The 17,232-nt window shown below is 30.4% G+C and overlaps 2 protein-coding genes and 1 long non-coding RNA gene across 3 annotated transcripts; 2 read left to right on the forward strand and 1 right to left on the reverse strand.

Moving 5' to 3' along the window:
• Positions 1 to 4,272: 4,272 nt before the first annotated feature.
• Positions 4,273 to 4,745, forward strand: LOC139430108 (uncharacterized). The gene is made up of 2 exons (XR_011640665.1): positions 4,273 to 4,439; positions 4,498 to 4,745. It is a non-coding gene; the product is annotated as an uncharacterized lncRNA (long non-coding RNA).
• Positions 4,746 to 5,697: 952 nt separating this feature from the next.
• On the forward strand, positions 5,698 to 7,084 carry LOC111424325 (Spermidine Synthase). Its single transcript, XM_023057825.2, has 2 exons — positions 5,698 to 6,268; positions 6,335 to 7,084. The coding sequence occupies exons 1-2, from the start codon at positions 6,138 to 6,140 to the stop codon at positions 7,068 to 7,070; spliced, it is 867 nt and encodes a 288-aa protein (XP_022913593.2). The 5' UTR covers positions 5,698 to 6,137; the 3' UTR covers positions 7,071 to 7,084.
• Positions 7,085 to 11,115: 4,031 nt separating this feature from the next.
• Positions 11,116 to 16,815, reverse strand: LOC111424323 (cytochrome P450 4C1-like). Its single transcript, XM_071196735.1, has 5 exons — positions 16,609 to 16,815; positions 16,174 to 16,557; positions 15,796 to 16,112; positions 11,373 to 11,793; positions 11,116 to 11,313 (listed from the first exon to the last, which is right to left on the reverse strand). The coding sequence occupies exons 1-5, from the start codon at positions 16,751 to 16,753 to the stop codon at positions 11,141 to 11,143; spliced, it is 1,440 nt and encodes a 479-aa protein (XP_071052836.1). The 5' UTR covers positions 16,754 to 16,815; the 3' UTR covers positions 11,116 to 11,140.
• Between the last annotated feature and the right edge of the window lie 417 nt (positions 16,816 to 17,232).

Genomic DNA, 17,232 nt, shown 5'->3' on the forward strand with positions numbered 1-17,232 from the left:
GGAAAGCGATTTAATCAGCTCAAGCAACATCGGCATTCAATCACCTCCAAAAGCGTCAAAAAACGAAATTTTTGTTAACAATGAACCAACATTAACTTATTCTCTAACTCCAAAGTAAAACCAAAAAAAAAAATTAAAGTTTAAGAAAAAAGGAGGCTGTTTTATTGAAATCCTTGAAAAATTGGTCGCGTTTTCTGAGATTATTTTTCCTCGTTCCTTTAATAGTTATTTAACCAACAAGTCTAATAATGAAGGCGATTAATTATCGAGATATTTTAACGTTTGAGATAATTAATCGCATTTTAATATACGAGTTAGTTACAATATTTTTCCGTTGACTGTCCTTTCAACAAAATAGAGAAAATCCATCGTTGAAAAATCTCCCAATTCTATCACTGGCAAAATAAAAACCTCACTCTTAATTGTGTCAAAAGTCAAAACTTAATATTGTAGTCTTACCGAATAGATATAGTGGTCGATTGGGTCGGTATTACCGATTTGATTGGAGAAAAATTGACTACTATATTAGTTCGGTAGGACTTTCTTAAAATCGTTTATTAATAGAAAATCATTTATTAATAGGTGTCATTAATGAATGATTTTGTATACATTTATAAATCATATTAATACACAGTCGACGGAAAAATACATTTTTTAAATTTGTGTGAACACTTAGTAACAAAACACTTCACAACACTTCTAACTCTTCTAAACACTTTTTTCTGAACATCTTTGAACACTTCTTTATATTACATTATATCTTAGTTCCTGGTTTTAATTCCGTCGACAATACAAAGTTCTTTAACTCTTATATACACTCGTCATATTTTTGCTTAACCTAAACAAAAATTGAAAACTTGTATTTTGATCGTTTTTTGCAGCAAACATGCCAAGAACCTGTAATTTTTTTCCTTAGTGTCTTGAGATTGAATCTTGTTCTAGAGAAATAAAAGAAGGGGCTCAAGCACAACTGTTCTATCGTAGTTGTGTTCTATTTGGCCATTCACGGAACAATCTTAATAAAAGCTTTTGCCAATTTCTTCTTATTTTAGGGACTAACCCTGTTTTCTTCCTTTCTCCTCTTCCTTCCTCTTCCCACTTCCGTTCGGAAGGATTACTATCTTATGATGACGACGTCCAATTTTCATGCTAGCGTTTTAATGGTCTCCCTGAGAATCACCTAGTGCCTGGTTTTTGCGTTTGAATTTTCTTTGCCAATGTTTCTGCTCCCATCCTTTCTCCTTATCCGTGTAATCCATCCGTGTTCCGAGGTGTTAATGATTCTTAGAGCCGTTCCGTAAACTTTGCTCTTTTTCCAGACTTGGAACAATTGAGCTTGGGATTGAGCTACTTAATCCATCCAGCAGCCAACCCCAAGCGGAATTACAAGGAACTACGTCACTAGCTGTTTTTCTTTTGACTTATTTTGTTGTTCTCATCATAAATTATGTATTCACCAACATTCGCTACAACTAAGATATTGAAAAATATAGTACAGATATGGTGACCTGTCTATCGTGTATGGTAATGACTAATATCGAAAAAGGCTTGAGGTGAAACATCCTGCACGCAAGTAGCTTAATTTAGCTACCAATTTTTATTCTGCAGATATTGTTAGGAATTTGAAAATAAAGTAAGATAGTTTCTGTTGATGTTATGCATCAACAGATAATATTATAATTATTATTATTATTATTATTATATCAATGGCCGTTATTACAAAAGATTTCTATATTCTTGAAAAATTCATGTTCATGTGTTGCCGTTGTTTTCTCCGTACGAAAGAAACTGGAATAGTTTTAGCTAGTAGTATCTGGAACTTGAGATCGGGGATTCTTTCCGAGTCATCTGATTCTTGGTTGTTTAATTACCATAAAATACAGCTAAATGGAAGCAAAAGAGATAAAGGAAACGTTGATATTAGAACAACGGATTTAGACATCCGAAAGATTTCAGTTTTGTTCTGATCAAATAATTTAATTCACTCCCTTTAAAGATTTTCAAACCATTGTGCAGTGTGATTTAACAAAGCCCAAAGATGTATCACAACACTGACCTTTGTGTTGCTCCAAATACCGGATATATTCGGATACCATCTTTCCTTTACTAATGTAGAGAAATGTAGAAAAACAACTCTTTGGTTTTCGCCTTTTTGACAGTTTTCTACTTTTCAAAAATTGTACTGCAACGATTCCAGTCAGTTCTTTTGTAGAAAACAGATCCCATTTCTTGTAGATTTTTTGCCACTTTATTTTAAAACTAGGAAAACATCTCAAAACATAATTTTTTTAATAGTTCTGCAACTTTAAAAGTAGCAAAAAAAAGCCATTTTTCTTGTACATAACCTCAAATATCTCAAAATCTTGACGTGATGGTCCAAATTCTGAGCTCGGATTCTAATTCTACGCAGAAAATTACTTCGAAAATGATCGTCAAACACCAAACATAAAATCAAATTGTGTTATTTACAAACTTTTTAAACAATTTAATATTTCTAGGGTAAATTAATTTTTAATTACTAAGCTTAAAGTCCCTAGATTATCAAAGTACCGCGGTTTGCCGCCATTTTGGCTCAAAATTCAAGCGGGAAATTTAAAATTACGTCGTTCTGTTGATAAAATTACGCCAAATTTCCTTTCTTCTTTTTTCTCGTGGTACTCCGAAAAGTCATCTTACTGCTATTTTTGCAACTCCAAAGGCAAAAAGACGGCATTATCTTTATAAATAAGTGGTAACATGCACTGACAAGCTGTCAAACCGCGAAAGAAATACAATTTTAAAAGGCCGGTAATGCAGGACCCGGTAATATTATTTTTATATTTTAAACATTTTAAACTTTATATTTGTTATGGTAAATGGACATTATATATACTGTCAATATTAAACTCGACCAAGATATCTCGAAGGTTGATCCGTTTTCTGAACTCTTCTAATCTGCTTGATAGATTCTCTTGATTCCTCATGAACTCTCAAAGAAAGAAACAAGATGTTAAATAATAATAATAATAATAAATGCCTTTATTAGAAAATAAGCTTAATTGTACAAAAAAAAAACATACAAAAGAAAATAGGCGAGTTCCAGCTTGTACTAGTTAGTACAGCTGCTCTAACTAACCTAAGAAACAAAAAAGAAAAACATGACTCGCCCAAAAATTACAGAGCAAAAGCTAGATACAACAACAAGATTGCAAAACATGTCAGATCAGCGTTTGCCCCCATGTAGACATTGTTCAAGAAAACAAGAATATTTCTGTGTAAATTTAAACCTTCGTAGTGAGAACCCCTTGCAATTATCGTCCACCTCATTATATTTCGAAGTTATTTGAAATATGTATGATCTCTGAAACAAAGACAAACGATAGAAGGGTGGCGACAGTCTTCCGCGAAATCGCGTATTTATTCGGTGGACATCATTTCGGAAAGTTATCAGTTGGTAGAGATATTGTGGTTCCTTGCAGTTTATAATTTTATGGTATAGGCACAAACACTGCACTTTCCTACGATGATACATATTTAGCCATCCCGCATCCTTCAGTTTATAAGATATTCTGTTATATTTTCTAATTCCATATATATACCGAAGACACGAATTTTGCACTCGTTGAATACGTGTTACATCGCTAACGTCAATGCACGGATGGTAGACCTCAGCACAATAAGTGAATTGAGCCAACACAGAGGCTTCGCACAACACCTTTTTCAGATGAATACCAAGGTAGTGTCGATGAGGAAACAACATCCTCAGATGATAATAAGCCCTGGATATACAGTTGGAGACATGCTTCTTATAGCGAAAACTGTTGTCCATAATCATACCCAAATTCTTTACCTCACTAACCAAAGGAATGTTACAACCATCAATTTGCAAATCAATACTTTCCCGAAAACCATTACATATAGCGGAATTTCCAAAAAGTATAGCATTGGATTTACTCGGATTAAGATGTAGACCGTATTCCCGAGCCACTTTATGAATGTAATCAAGGTCTTTTTGCATATTCGTAATACCCAACGCGAAGTCGCGTGGATCAAAGGAAACATACATCTGCAAGTCATCCGCTTACATATGGTACTCACAATGATTTAACCCCCTAACGATTTGAGATGTATATAAAGAAAATAGAATAGGCCCTAAAATAGTACCTTGTGGTACACCCTTGCTCAAACAGCGAAATTCAGACAAAGCATCACCGATTCTAACCGACTGATGCCTATTACTTAAATAATTTTCAATTAAGTTTAAAGCGGATTCACTGAAGCCAATATACTTTAACAATCCACAAGCAAGTCATGACAAACACTATCAAAAGCTCTACTAAAATCCAACAAGACTACCAACGTACATAATCCTTTATCTCGAGCCTGTAAAATATCATTAGTTACCTTGAGAAGAGCAGTACCGCAGCTATGGTTTCTACGAAAACCAGATTGATGCTTCGGTAAAATATTATTAAGTTGAACAAATTGATGCAACTGATTAAACATAATTCTTTCCAGAACTTTAGATAAAATTGGCAATATGCTAATCGGCCGCAGATCTTTAGGCTCAGATGGGTCACGTTTTTTTGGGATAGGAACCACAATTGACAACTTCCAACAGTCAGGTACATCCGAAGTTTCAATGCAAACATTGAGTAAATGTGTCAAGTAGGGTAATATAAATGGAAGACACATATTCAACATACTCATACTGATATTATCAGCACCGGCAGCTCTAGAAGAAATTGAGGAAATAGCTTTTATTACATCAGCTTCTGATACAAAGACAAACTTAAAATTAGTTTGAATCAAATTTAAAGGCGGTAAGTCATTAAAACTGAAACGCGTTGCAAGGTTCAAAGAAGGGACTGAATCAATAAAGAAATCGTTAACCTCATCTGGTCGATTCAAGTGAGCAGGGATTTGCTGTGAACATTTCGTACCACAAATACCCAAATGATTCAATTGTTTCCACAGTTCAGCACCCCGAGACGTCTGATATAAAAATTCCAGATATGATTTTCTTTCTCTTCTAATGCAGGTTGTAGTAAAATTCCTCAGCTCCCAATCAGGTGAAGGAGGTCCAATGGAACAAAACACCAACACACCCAATCCAATGATGCATTAGTTTATCGTGCAGGTATCTTAAATGTTCAAATTGGTTACTGCCCCATCTTGTTTGGAACCAAATCCCTGTAATCAGTTACCAGTTGCTGAAACCTGCATCCATCATAGTCTTGTAGCAGATGCAAAACAACCTACACCAATAAAGGGGTATTTGTATCATAAACAGTATTCAAGCATTCACTTTTAGCAAAATTTTTTCAACTGTCATAATTGAATTTGGCTTTTCAGTGCCCCAGATTTGCACATTATAACGATTCATTTTGCCGGATATATGGTACACAACTTTGAACATCAATTTGCAATGCTTCCTACATACTTATAATATGTAATATCTTAAAATTTGATGTTAGATGGAAAAACTCTTGAGAAACGCGTCTAAAACCTGTTCGTTTTTGGATAACGAGTCGAAGTAAGGAAGGAAAAGGGAAGGGGGATGGTGGTGGTAACGTTATGAATAACGGATTCGACATGTGGTGCCTTGAACGCAGTGAGAATACGCGATTTTATTCCGCGCACGCGAGTGTTCTTAAACGCGAGGTAAACCCCTCTCGTAGCCCCTTTTTGGCTTTGGGCTAAAACCGGCCCGGAGTTGTTACGCACTTGACGTAATAACGACGGTAAAAGTTTTGTACCTAGCACGGCGAGTTTATGGCGAAACCCTCTAGGAAGGGGATTTAGTCTTTTGTTCGTCTCTTTTGATAGGTCTATAAGTTGCCGTTTTAATAATTCAAAATGTGACGTCCTCTTCAGTTGATCCTTCTTCTAAACGATAGAGTACGTAGAGAGGTAGATAAATAACTAATAGGAAGAAAAGAACTTAGTTTGTTTTCAAAGATTTATCTTTTTTTTAAATAATTTTATCAAAATAAAATTTAAATACAAAAGCTCAAACAAAATTATTAGTTGTTTTTACGGTTTTATCTTAAAACGAGCGACCTCTGACCTTGAGTGCCGATAAAATTTGCTTCTACTAGCGTTTGAGAAAAGAGGCGCAGCATGCGAAGCATTTGGTGTTTAGCGTTTGCCACGACATGGACAACATCAAAAACGGCTGGTTCACCGAAAATAATACTTTGTGGCCTGAACACAAACTCTCGTTAAAAATAGAAAATATTTTACATCAAGAAAAATCTAACTATCAAGATATTTTAGTAATTAAAACGTAAGTTTTACATCTTTACTTCATTAATTACAATTATTTCATTTACTGATATAATCGATTAAACAGAAAATTCCATGGAATAGTTTTAATATTAGATGGCATAATTCAATGTACTGAACACGATGAATTTTCTTATCAAGAAATGATCTCTTTCCTACCACTTTGTGCTCACCCTAACCCTTCAAAAGTACTTATAGTTGGTGGTGGAGATGGTGGAGTTGCTCGTGAAGTAGCCAAACACCCCCTGGTAAAAGAAATTGTCCAGGTGGAAATCGATGAAAGAGTAATTGAAGTGAGCAAAAAGTTTTTACCATTTATGGCAATTGGATTTCAATCCCCAAAATTAACGCTAAAAATTTGTGATGGTTTTGAATATTTACGCCAAAATCCCGGCCAATTCGACGTTATCATAACGGATTCAAGCGACCCTATCGGTCCGGCAAGTAATCTTTTTACAGAGTCCTATTTCGGATTGTTAAAGAAAACTTTGAAAAGTAACGGGATTATTTGTTCTCAAGCTGGATCGATTTGGGAAAATTGCACTGAAATTAGGAACTTAATGAACGGTTGTAAGCAACATTTTAATGTGGTAAAATATGGTATTTCTTCCGTACCTACATATCCAACTGGGCATATTGGGTTCATTTTGGCGAGTGATGATGAAAAGAAAGTATTTGAAGAACCGTGTTTTAAATTTAATTCTCAGGAATTAGAAGATAAGAAATTAAAGTATTATAGTTATGAAATGCATAAATCTGCTTTTGTGTTACCAAATGTATTCTCTAAAATTTTATATGAATAAAGAATTTTAATAGATTAGATTATTTGGTAATAAAAAACAAATATATAATTAATCTTTTTTGACAAACTTGTATTATAATGATTTCTAGTACTATTTTAAAAGTTTATTTCTCAAGAACTAAAAGTGATTTTTCAAAAGGGCTTTTTGCATTAAAAAGAGGATACTTTAATTAATAATTGGTGATATTTCCACAAAGAACCTTCAAGAAATTAATTTTATAGCGAATTTTGAAAGTTATCGATGAAAATTGCTACATCGAAAATTTTATCAAAACTTTAAATATTGTTTTCTCAAAAAGTAAAAGTTATTTTTCAAAACGGGTTGGTTCATTGGAAAGAGGGCACTTTCATTAACATTTTGGGAAATTTTCATACTCATATTCCAAGAAATCGATTTTTTTAAACTTAATCGGCGAAAATTGTAAAATTCGAAAAAATTGTCAATCACTTCAAAAATTTTTTTCTCAAAAACTAAAAGCGATTTTTCAAAACGGCTTGTTGCATTAAAAAGAGGATACTTTAATTAATAATTGGTGATACTTCCACAAGAATCCTTCAAGAAATTAATTTTATAGCGAATTTTGAAAGTTATCGATGAAAATTGCAACATCGAAAATTTTTTCAAAACTTTAAATATTGTTTTCTCAAAAAGTAAAAGTTATTTTTCAAAACGGGTTGGTTCATTGGAAAGAAGACACTTTTATTAACATTTTGGGAAATTTTCATACTCATATTCCAAAAACTGGATTTTATACGAATTTTTAAAACTTAATCGGCGAAATTGCAAAATTCGAAAAAATTGTCGATTATTTCAAAAATTTATTCCTCAAGATCTAAATTTGATTTTTCAAAACGGCTTTTTGCATTAAAAAGAGCGTACTTTAATTAATAATTGGTGATATTTCCACAAAGAACCTTCAAGAAATTAATTTTATAGCGAATTTTGAATGTTGTCGATGAAAATTGCAACATTAAAAATTTTATCAAAACTTCAAATATTGTTTTCTCAAAAACTAAAAGTTATTTTTCAAAACGGGTTGGTTCATTGGAAAGAGGGCACTTTTATTAACATTTTGGGAAATTTTCATACTCATATTCCAAGAAATCGATTTTTTTAAACTTAATCGGCGAAAATTGTAAAATTCGAAAAAATTGTCGATCACTTCAAAAATTTTTTTCTCAAAAACTAAAAGTGATTTCTCAAAACGGCTCGTTGCATTAAAAAGAGGATATTTTAATTAATAATTGGTGATATTTCCAAAAGGATCCTACAAGAAATTAATTTTATAGCGAATTTTGAAAATTATCGATGAAAATTGCAACATCGAAAATTTTATCAAAACTTCAAATATTGTTTTCTCAAAAACTAAAAGTTATTTTTCAAAACGGGTTGGTTCATTGGAAAGAAGACACTTTTATTAACACTTTGGGAAATTTTCATACTCATATTCCAAAAACTGGATTTTATACGAATTTTTAAAACTTAATCGGCGAAATTGTAAAATTCGAAAAAATTGTCGATCATTTCAAAAATTTATTTCTCAAGAACTAAAAGTGATTTCTCAAAACGGCTCGTTGCATTAAAAAGAGGATACTTTAATTAATAATTGGTGATATTTCCAAAAGGATCCTACAAGAAATTAATTTTATAGCGAATTTTTAAAATTATCGATGAAAATTGCAACATCGAAAATTTTATCAAAACTTCAAATATTGGTTTTTCAAAAACTAAAAGTTATTTTTCAAAACGTGTTGGTTCATTGGAAAGAAGACACTTTTATTAACACTTTGGGAAATTTTCAAACTCATATTCGAAGAAATGGATTTTATACGAATTTTTAAAACTTAATTGGTGAAAATTGCAAATTTGAAAAAATTGTCGATCATTACAAAAATTTATTTCTCAAGAACTAAAAGCGATTTTTTCAAAACGGCTCGTTGCATTAAAAAGAGGATACTTTAATTAATAATTGGTGATATTTCCACAAGGTTCCTTCAAGAAATTAATTTTATAGTGAATTTTGAATGTTATCGATTAAAATTGCAACATCGAAAATTTTATCAAAACTTCAAATATTGTTTTCTCAAAAACTAAAAGTTATTTTTCAAAACGGGTTGGTTCATTGGAAAGAAGACACTTTTATTAACACTTTGGTAAATTTTCATACTGATATTCCAAAAACTGGATTTTATACGAATTTTTAAAACTTAACTGGCGAAATTGTAAAATTCGAAAAAATTGTCGATTATTTCAAAAATTTATTTCTCAAGATCTAAAAGTGATTTTTCAAAACGGCTTGTTGCACTAAAAAGAGGATACTTTAATTAATAATTGGTGATATTTCCACAAAGAACCTTCAAGAAATTAATTTTATAGCGAATTTTGAAAGTTGTCGATGAAAATTGCAACATTGAAACTTTTATCAAAACTTCAAATATTGTTTTCTCAAAAACTAAAAGTTATTTTTCAAAACGGGTTGGTTCATTGGACAGAGGACACTTTTATTAACACTTTTGGTAAATTTTCATACTCATATTCCAAGAAATCGATTTTATACGAATTTTTTAAACTTAGTCGGCGAAAATAGCAAAATTCTTAAAAATTGTGGATCAATTCAAAAATTTATTTCTCAAAAACTAAAAATGATTTCTCAAAACGGCTCGATGCATTAAAAAGAGGATACTTTCGTTAATAATTGGTGATATTTCCACAAGGATCCTTCAAGAAATCAATTTTATAGCGAATTTTGAAAATAATCGATGAAAATTGCAACATCGAAAATTTTATCAAAACTTCAAATATTGTTTTCTCAAAAACTAAAAGTTATTTTTCAAAACGGGTTGGTTCATTGGAAAGTAGACACCTTTATTAACACTTTGGGAAATTTTCATACTCATATTCCAAAAACTGGATTTTATACGAATTTTTAAAACTTAATCGGCGAAATTGAAAATTCGAAAAAATTGTCGATCATTTCAAAAATTTATTTCTCAAGAACTAAAAGTAATTTTTCAAAACGGCTTTTTGCATTAAAAAGAGGATACTTTAATTAATGATTGGTGATATTTTCACAAGGATCCTTCAAGAAATTAATTTTATAGTGAATTTAGAAAGTTATCGATGAAAATTGCAACATTGAAAATTTTATCAAAACTTCAAATATTGTTTTCTCAAAAACTAAAAGTTATTTTTCAAAACGGTTTGGTTTATTAGAAAGAGGACACTTTTATTAACATTTTGGGAAATTTTCATACTCATATTCCAAGAAATCGATTTTATACGGATTTTTAAAGCTTAATCGGCGAAAATTGCAAAATTCGAAAAAATTGTCGATCAATTCAAAAATTTATTTCTCAAGAACTAAAAGTGATTTTTCAAATTGGCTTGTTGTATTAAAAAGAGGATACTTTAATTAATAATTGGTGATATTTCCACAAGGATCCTTCAAGAAATTAATTTTATAGCGAATTTTGAAACTTATCGATGAAAATTGCAACATCGAAAATTGGAGTACTAAGTAATAGGTTTTTAATATCCGGCCGGATTTTAATAAATAGCCGGATACCGGATAATTGCCGGATATCCGTTCCACCACTAATAATTTCTATTATTTTCAGGAATTTTTTATATTTGATTTATTATTATTAACCATAAATATATCTACAAATCTAACGTTTTTGAATAAATTGCTTTGGGCGTTAACTTTCAATTGCACTACATTCCTTGTACACACTCAAGGTAAATGAAACTTTTCATCGTGGAAGAAATAACAGCCGCTCGTTTCGCGTTGTGGTTCAAACTTTATCCGTATGTGTAGTTTTGCACCTTCTTTGCACATTCATCACCAGAACCGTAGGGATGGGATCTTTTTTCCATCTTCACCAACCGCCTTTTTCTTTTTCAACGCCCAAGTTTTTATCGCCTGTTTAGGTTTTTATTGTCCGATGGTTGTAAAGTTAAACTTTACGCTATGAAAAGTGAGTTATATATAACTTCAAGCTTTTTGCGCAATAGAAAAAGTCGATAAGAAGTGATTCTATTGGAATCCAACAAAAAAATTTCTTTATTAATTACATATATAATTCATACATTCTTTTTTGAAAAATAACAGGAATTCCATCAATGCTTCTAAACATTATATCAGCTTTTAATTTAACATCATGGTCTTTAACAGAACAAATTTCAAATTCTCTCAGGATTTTTGCTAAAAATAATTTCATCGAAGCATACCCTATATTTTTACCTAAAAAAAGTGTTATCAAAAATTGTTTTTTTTTTTTTAATAAAGTAGAAATCAATTACCCGGACAATATTTTGCTCCATATCCGAAGGATAAGTGTGCTTTTTTCGCATTTTCCGTCATATTTTCCGGTAAAAACCGATCCGGGTTAAAAACGTTTGCGTTCTCAAAGTTTTCATTCGATTTAAAAATTTCTGCCAGATTAAAAATGACTTGGGTATCTTTCGGAATTATCATATCTTTAATTTCAACGTCTTTCGTTAATAATCGATCAACGAATGGTGATGGGAAAAATAAGCGTAACGCTTCGTTGACAACACAATGTAAGTACGTCATATTATTTAAATCGTTTAATGTTATTTCTCGTGATGACTGAGGTCCAACAATCGAAAGAATTTCTTCTAAAATCTTTTCTTGTAGTTCGGGACGTTTTGCTAATTCATACAAAGTAAGTGCTAATGGAACAACTGAGGTTTCGAAACCCTTTAAAAAATGGATTAAATTATCCATTAGCAAGCTTTGTTTAAGTCAATTTAAATAAAACAAAATTTTCCTCTTTCTTGCTATTTATTTTATTATGCTTCTAAATCGATTTCGAGGAAACAATCCTCATCTTCAGTAGAATCTTATATAAAAAAAATTTTTTAAAAACAATATGAAATAAATCCAAAGTTTCTATACATTTACTTACTGTCGGTTTAGTTGAAAAAATATATTAATCATCAAATTTAACACATCCTCCAAATTTAACTTCATCTTTTTTATCCAAACTTGAAAATTTCTTACTTTAATAATTGAACAAATATAATAGAATATCAAATTCAAAACCAAAAGTTAAAATACACTTAAAACAAAAACCAAAATAATATAAAACAAAACACGCGTTTACATTTGACAAAAGATACGAAAAATTACTGAAGGTCAAAAGGAACAAGCAAGAAGGAAATTTTTTTTATATAAGATTCTACTGAAGATGAGGATTGTTTCCTCGAAATCGATTTAGAAGCATAATAAAATAAATAGCAAGAAAGAGGAAAATTTTGTTTTATTTAAATTGACCTTTAAAAAAGTTTAATGAAATATTTAATATACAATGTTTTTAGAAATATAATGAAATTCCCCTAATTCGAACTTCTATATTTCGAATATTATGTCGATTTTTACTAACTCGAATTTTTTGTAGCTCGAATTACACTACTATGGAATAACTTCACCTTTATTAAGTTCTATATGTCGAATTTTCCAAAGAATAAACTATTTGAATCCCTTCTGTAAGGCACCTCTTTTTATTCCAGTGATTTTATGGTTCGAACAAGCGCTGAATAAAAGCTTAACCTAACACCAGAAGGTTACTAGACTAAGAACAACAAAGTTAGTTCGTGTAGTGTTAGTTCTAGTTTTACACTTGCACTGTTACTAGAACTAACACTGTATCTAGAACTAGAATCATTCAAATTTAGCCATCTTGAGATACGCACGGCTAAACCCAAATGTTTCTAGTTTTAGGTCTAATATTTGTTCTAGTGACAGTGCAAGTGTAAAACTAGAACTAACACTATACCTAGAACATTTGGGTTTAGCCAGATATATCTTATACAGATCATCTTCTAATCATATCTTGGTTATATGCTTAGCTTATGCTATTCCTAACGATTTCGAACCTTTGCTATTCATGCGTTTTTTATATCGTATTTTTAATACAAAAAGGCGTTTTGAAAAATCACTTTTATTTCTTGAGCAATAAATTTTTGAAATAATCGACAATTTATTCGAAATTGGAATTTTCGCCGATTAAGTTTTAAAAATTCGTATAAAATCCATTTCTGGGAATATGAGTATGAAAATATCCCAAAGTGTTAATAAAAGTGCCCTCTTTCCAATAAACCAACACGTTTTGAAAAATAACTTTTAGTTTTTGAGAAAACAATATTTGAAGTTTTGATAAAATTTTCAATGTACCAATTTTCATCGATAACTTTCAAAATTTGCAATAAAATTCATTTCTTGAAGAAACCTTGTGGAAATATCACCAATTATTAATTAAAGTATCCTCTTTTTCGACAATTTATTCCAATTTTGCAATTTTCGTCAATTAAGTTTTAAAAATTCGTATAAAATCCATGTCTTGGAATATGAGTGTAAGAATTTTGGAAAGTGTTAATAAAAGTGTCCTCTTTCCAATGAACCAAACAGTTTTGAAAAATCACTTTTAGATCTTGAGAAATAAATTTTTGAAATAATCGAAAATTTTTTCGAATTTTACAATTTTCGCCGATTAAGCTTTAAAAATTCGTATAAAATCGATTTCTTGGAATATGAGTATGAAAATTCCCCAAAGTGTTAATAAAAGTGTCCTCTTCTCAATGAACCAACACGTTTTGAAAAATAACTTTTAGTTTTTGAGAAAACAATATTTGAAGTTTTGATAAAATTTTCGACGTTGCAATTTTGATCAATAATTTTAAAAATTTGCTGTAAAATTAATTTCTTGAAGGATCCTTCTGGAAATATTACCAATTATGAATTAAAATATCCTCTTCTTAATGCAAAAAGCCGTTTTGAAAAATCACTTTTAGTTCTTGAGAAATAAATTTTTGAAATAATCGACAATTTTTTCGAATTTTGCAATTTTCGCCAATTAAGTTTTAAAAATTCGTATAAAATCCATATCTTGAAGTATGAGTATGAAAATTCCCCAAAATTGTAATAAAAGTGTCCTCTTTCCAATGAATCAACCCGTTTTGACAATTTTTTCGAATTTTGCAATTTTCGCCAATTCAGTTTTAAAAATTCGTATAAAATCCATATCTTGGAATATGAGTGTGAGAATTTCCCAAAATGTTAATAAAAGTGTCCTCTTTTCAATGAACCAACACGTTTTGAAAAATAACTTTTAGTTTTTGAGAAAACAATATTTGAAGTTTTGATAAAATTTTCGAGGTTTCAATTCTCATTTATAATTTTCAAAATTCGCTATAAAATTAATTTCTTGAAGGATCTTTGTGGAAATATCACCAATTATTAACTAAAGTATCCTCTTTTTAATGCAAGAAGCCGTTTTGAAAAATCACTCTTAGATCTTGAGAAATAAATTTTTGAAATAATTGTCAATTTTTTCGAATTTTGCAATTTTCGCCAATTAAGTTTTAAAAATTCGTATAAAATCCATATCTTGGAATATGAGTGTGAGAATTTTCCAAAGTGTTAATAAAAGTGTCCTCTTTCCAATGAACCAAACAGTTTTGAAAAATAACTTTTAGTTTTTGAGAAAACAATATTTGAAGTTTTCATAAAATTTTCGATGTTGCAATTTTCATCGATAACTTGCAAAATTCGCTATAAAATTTATTTCATGAAGCATTCTTGTGGAAATATCACCAATTATTAATTAAAGTATTCTCTTTCTAATGCAAAAGGGCGTTTTGAAAAATCACTTTTAGTTCTTGAGGAATAAATTTTTGAAATAATCGTTTAGTCGTGCGTCTGAAGACCAAGAGTGCCATTAAATAATTAGCAAAAATTTATCGTTTAAATTTTACTAAATAAAAGTAAAAAACGCATGAATACTTGGTTCGAAACCGTTAGGAATAGCATAAGCTAGGCCTATAACCAAGATATGATTAGAAGATTATCTGTATAAGATATATCTTTATAAATTGGAATACTGCGGAGTACGAGCTGTGGCATTAGACCTTTTGAAGTTAGCTTAGCAAATAAGTACTTATTATTGGTAATAAATGGTCAAGGATTTGGAAGTCAAGGACTTGGACCTCTACATTTAGAGCACACATCCAGAGTTTACAATAGCTTTGGAAAAATAACTAAAGAATTAGTAGCCTGGAAGTATTCCTGCTTCTGCGTCTCCTATAATACTGAGGTTCAGCTATCTTTTCATCGCCTTGAAAGTATTCCTACAGGTCTTTTTATATATGTTTTGCCATCCCTTGTATTTATATCTACAATTAGAAACATTCGGGTTTAGCCGTCTTATGAGATGTACGGCTAAATCCAAATGTTTCTAGTTCTATATCTAATATTAGTACTAGTGACAGTGCAAGTATAAAACTAGAACTAACACTATACCTAGAACTAGAAACATTCGGGTTTAGCCGCACGTCTCTAAAGACGGCTAAACCCGAATGATTCTAGTTCTAGGTATAGTGTTAGTTCGACATAGTAACACTGCTAGTGTAAAACTAGAACTAACACTAGACCTAGAACTAGAAGCATTTGGGTTTAGCCGCATGTCTCTAAAGACGGCTAAACCCGAATGATTCTAGTTCTAGGTATAGTGTTAGTTCTAGTTTTAATTGTTATTCAGCGCTAGATTGTTGTATATTTTAATTGAAGTAGTTGAAAGTTTAAATATACATATTAGAAAAGTATATTGCTAATTTTTTTTTCTTTAGAGCTGAAATTCAACTATTTTTTGTCTAACTCCCTTAGTGATTCGAGTTAGGGGAACTTCACTATATTTTGACTTACACCTCCAATTATTGTATTCATATTATCAACAATTTTATCATCTGACATTCCACTATCTATAAAAGCATATATTAAATTGCACTTCTCCCTTTGATCGATTGGAATTTTTTTATGGCGCTCCAATAAATTTTCCATAATTTCAATAACATTTTCGGCGTATCCCAAAGATAAGCGATAATTTTTAGTAAATTTGTATAAAATCCCCATCATACTTGAATTCATTTTTTCTAATAACAAATTAAAATATTTTGTTCTATTCTCCATGTAGTCGTTAATTTCTTTTTGTGTGATTTTTATTTGAGAATCCATCATGGATTCTAAAAAAAAATAAATAAATTAAAACAAAATTTAGATTACATTTTCTAAGAATATATTAACCAATTATGATTTCGGCGTGAATTCTTTCTAAATTGGATTCCAATTCAATCGGTTTTTCTAAATTCTCATAAATCATTTCCATGAATTCGTTATATTTTTCGTTATAAACAATCAAACGATTCGATATATAATCTCGTGTGAATGTTTTAATCACAATTTGTTTATCGTTGTGCCAATTTTCTCTTGATTTCGTTGTAGCTAATCCTTCTCTTAACAAAGATTCAGCTTCAGAAAATGCGGGGGTATAAAAATTGTCGTTGGATTTATAAATCTTTTGAATAAACTCCATATCTGTGGTCATTATAATTGGCGGCATCGGTTTAATCCATATTTTAACAATTGGGCCGTATTTTGTATTTAGTGATTGAAAAAATTTTAAAAAACCTTAAATTAAAAATAATGATGTGTTAATAATAAATTTGAGGTTTTAGTTACCTTCGGATGAATTTCTGTAGTGGTTAATAATATCCTTGAATGATGGACCTGGAATTTTTTCGATACTCTTAAACTTATTAACATTATTTTTATATCGAAATATTAAATAAGCAAATGGAAAAATTAAAAGAATTGGAACCAACATCTTTTCAAAATTATTTAATAAACGAACCAGTTAAAGCGAATACCCATTTCTTTCTTGATAAAGTTGTTTATAATGATAAAGAAAAAGTTGAAGAGGTGAATGTGACATAAGTTATCTCCAACTCCTATCTTTTTTTTAAATTTATTTGATCAAAAAGTGTAATCCAACTTCTTATTTAATACAAATTGATTCTTTTCACTAATTTGAAACAATACTTTTTCTGCATTTCAAAATTACGTCCTTTTTTTCAATTTAATATTATTTTACCACAGATATCATACAGTTACGACACTCCCGGCAGTATCTATCATATTTCAGGAGTGCCATAAATGACCTATATTCTCAGATCCCGTTAAATAGGTTTTTAGAAAAGGTGCTAAATCCAAAATAAACATTGTTAGAATCTATAACGAGGGTTTACCACAAAGCAAACCATAAATGCAACAAGATATCAGGTGCAGTTTGCAACCCAATATGGA

This window comes from Onthophagus taurus, chromosome 6 (genome assembly GCF_036711975.1).
Source record: "Onthophagus taurus isolate NC chromosome 6, IU_Otau_3.0, whole genome shotgun sequence".
Classification (NCBI taxonomy): domain Eukaryota; kingdom Metazoa; phylum Arthropoda; class Insecta; order Coleoptera; family Scarabaeidae; genus Onthophagus; species Onthophagus taurus.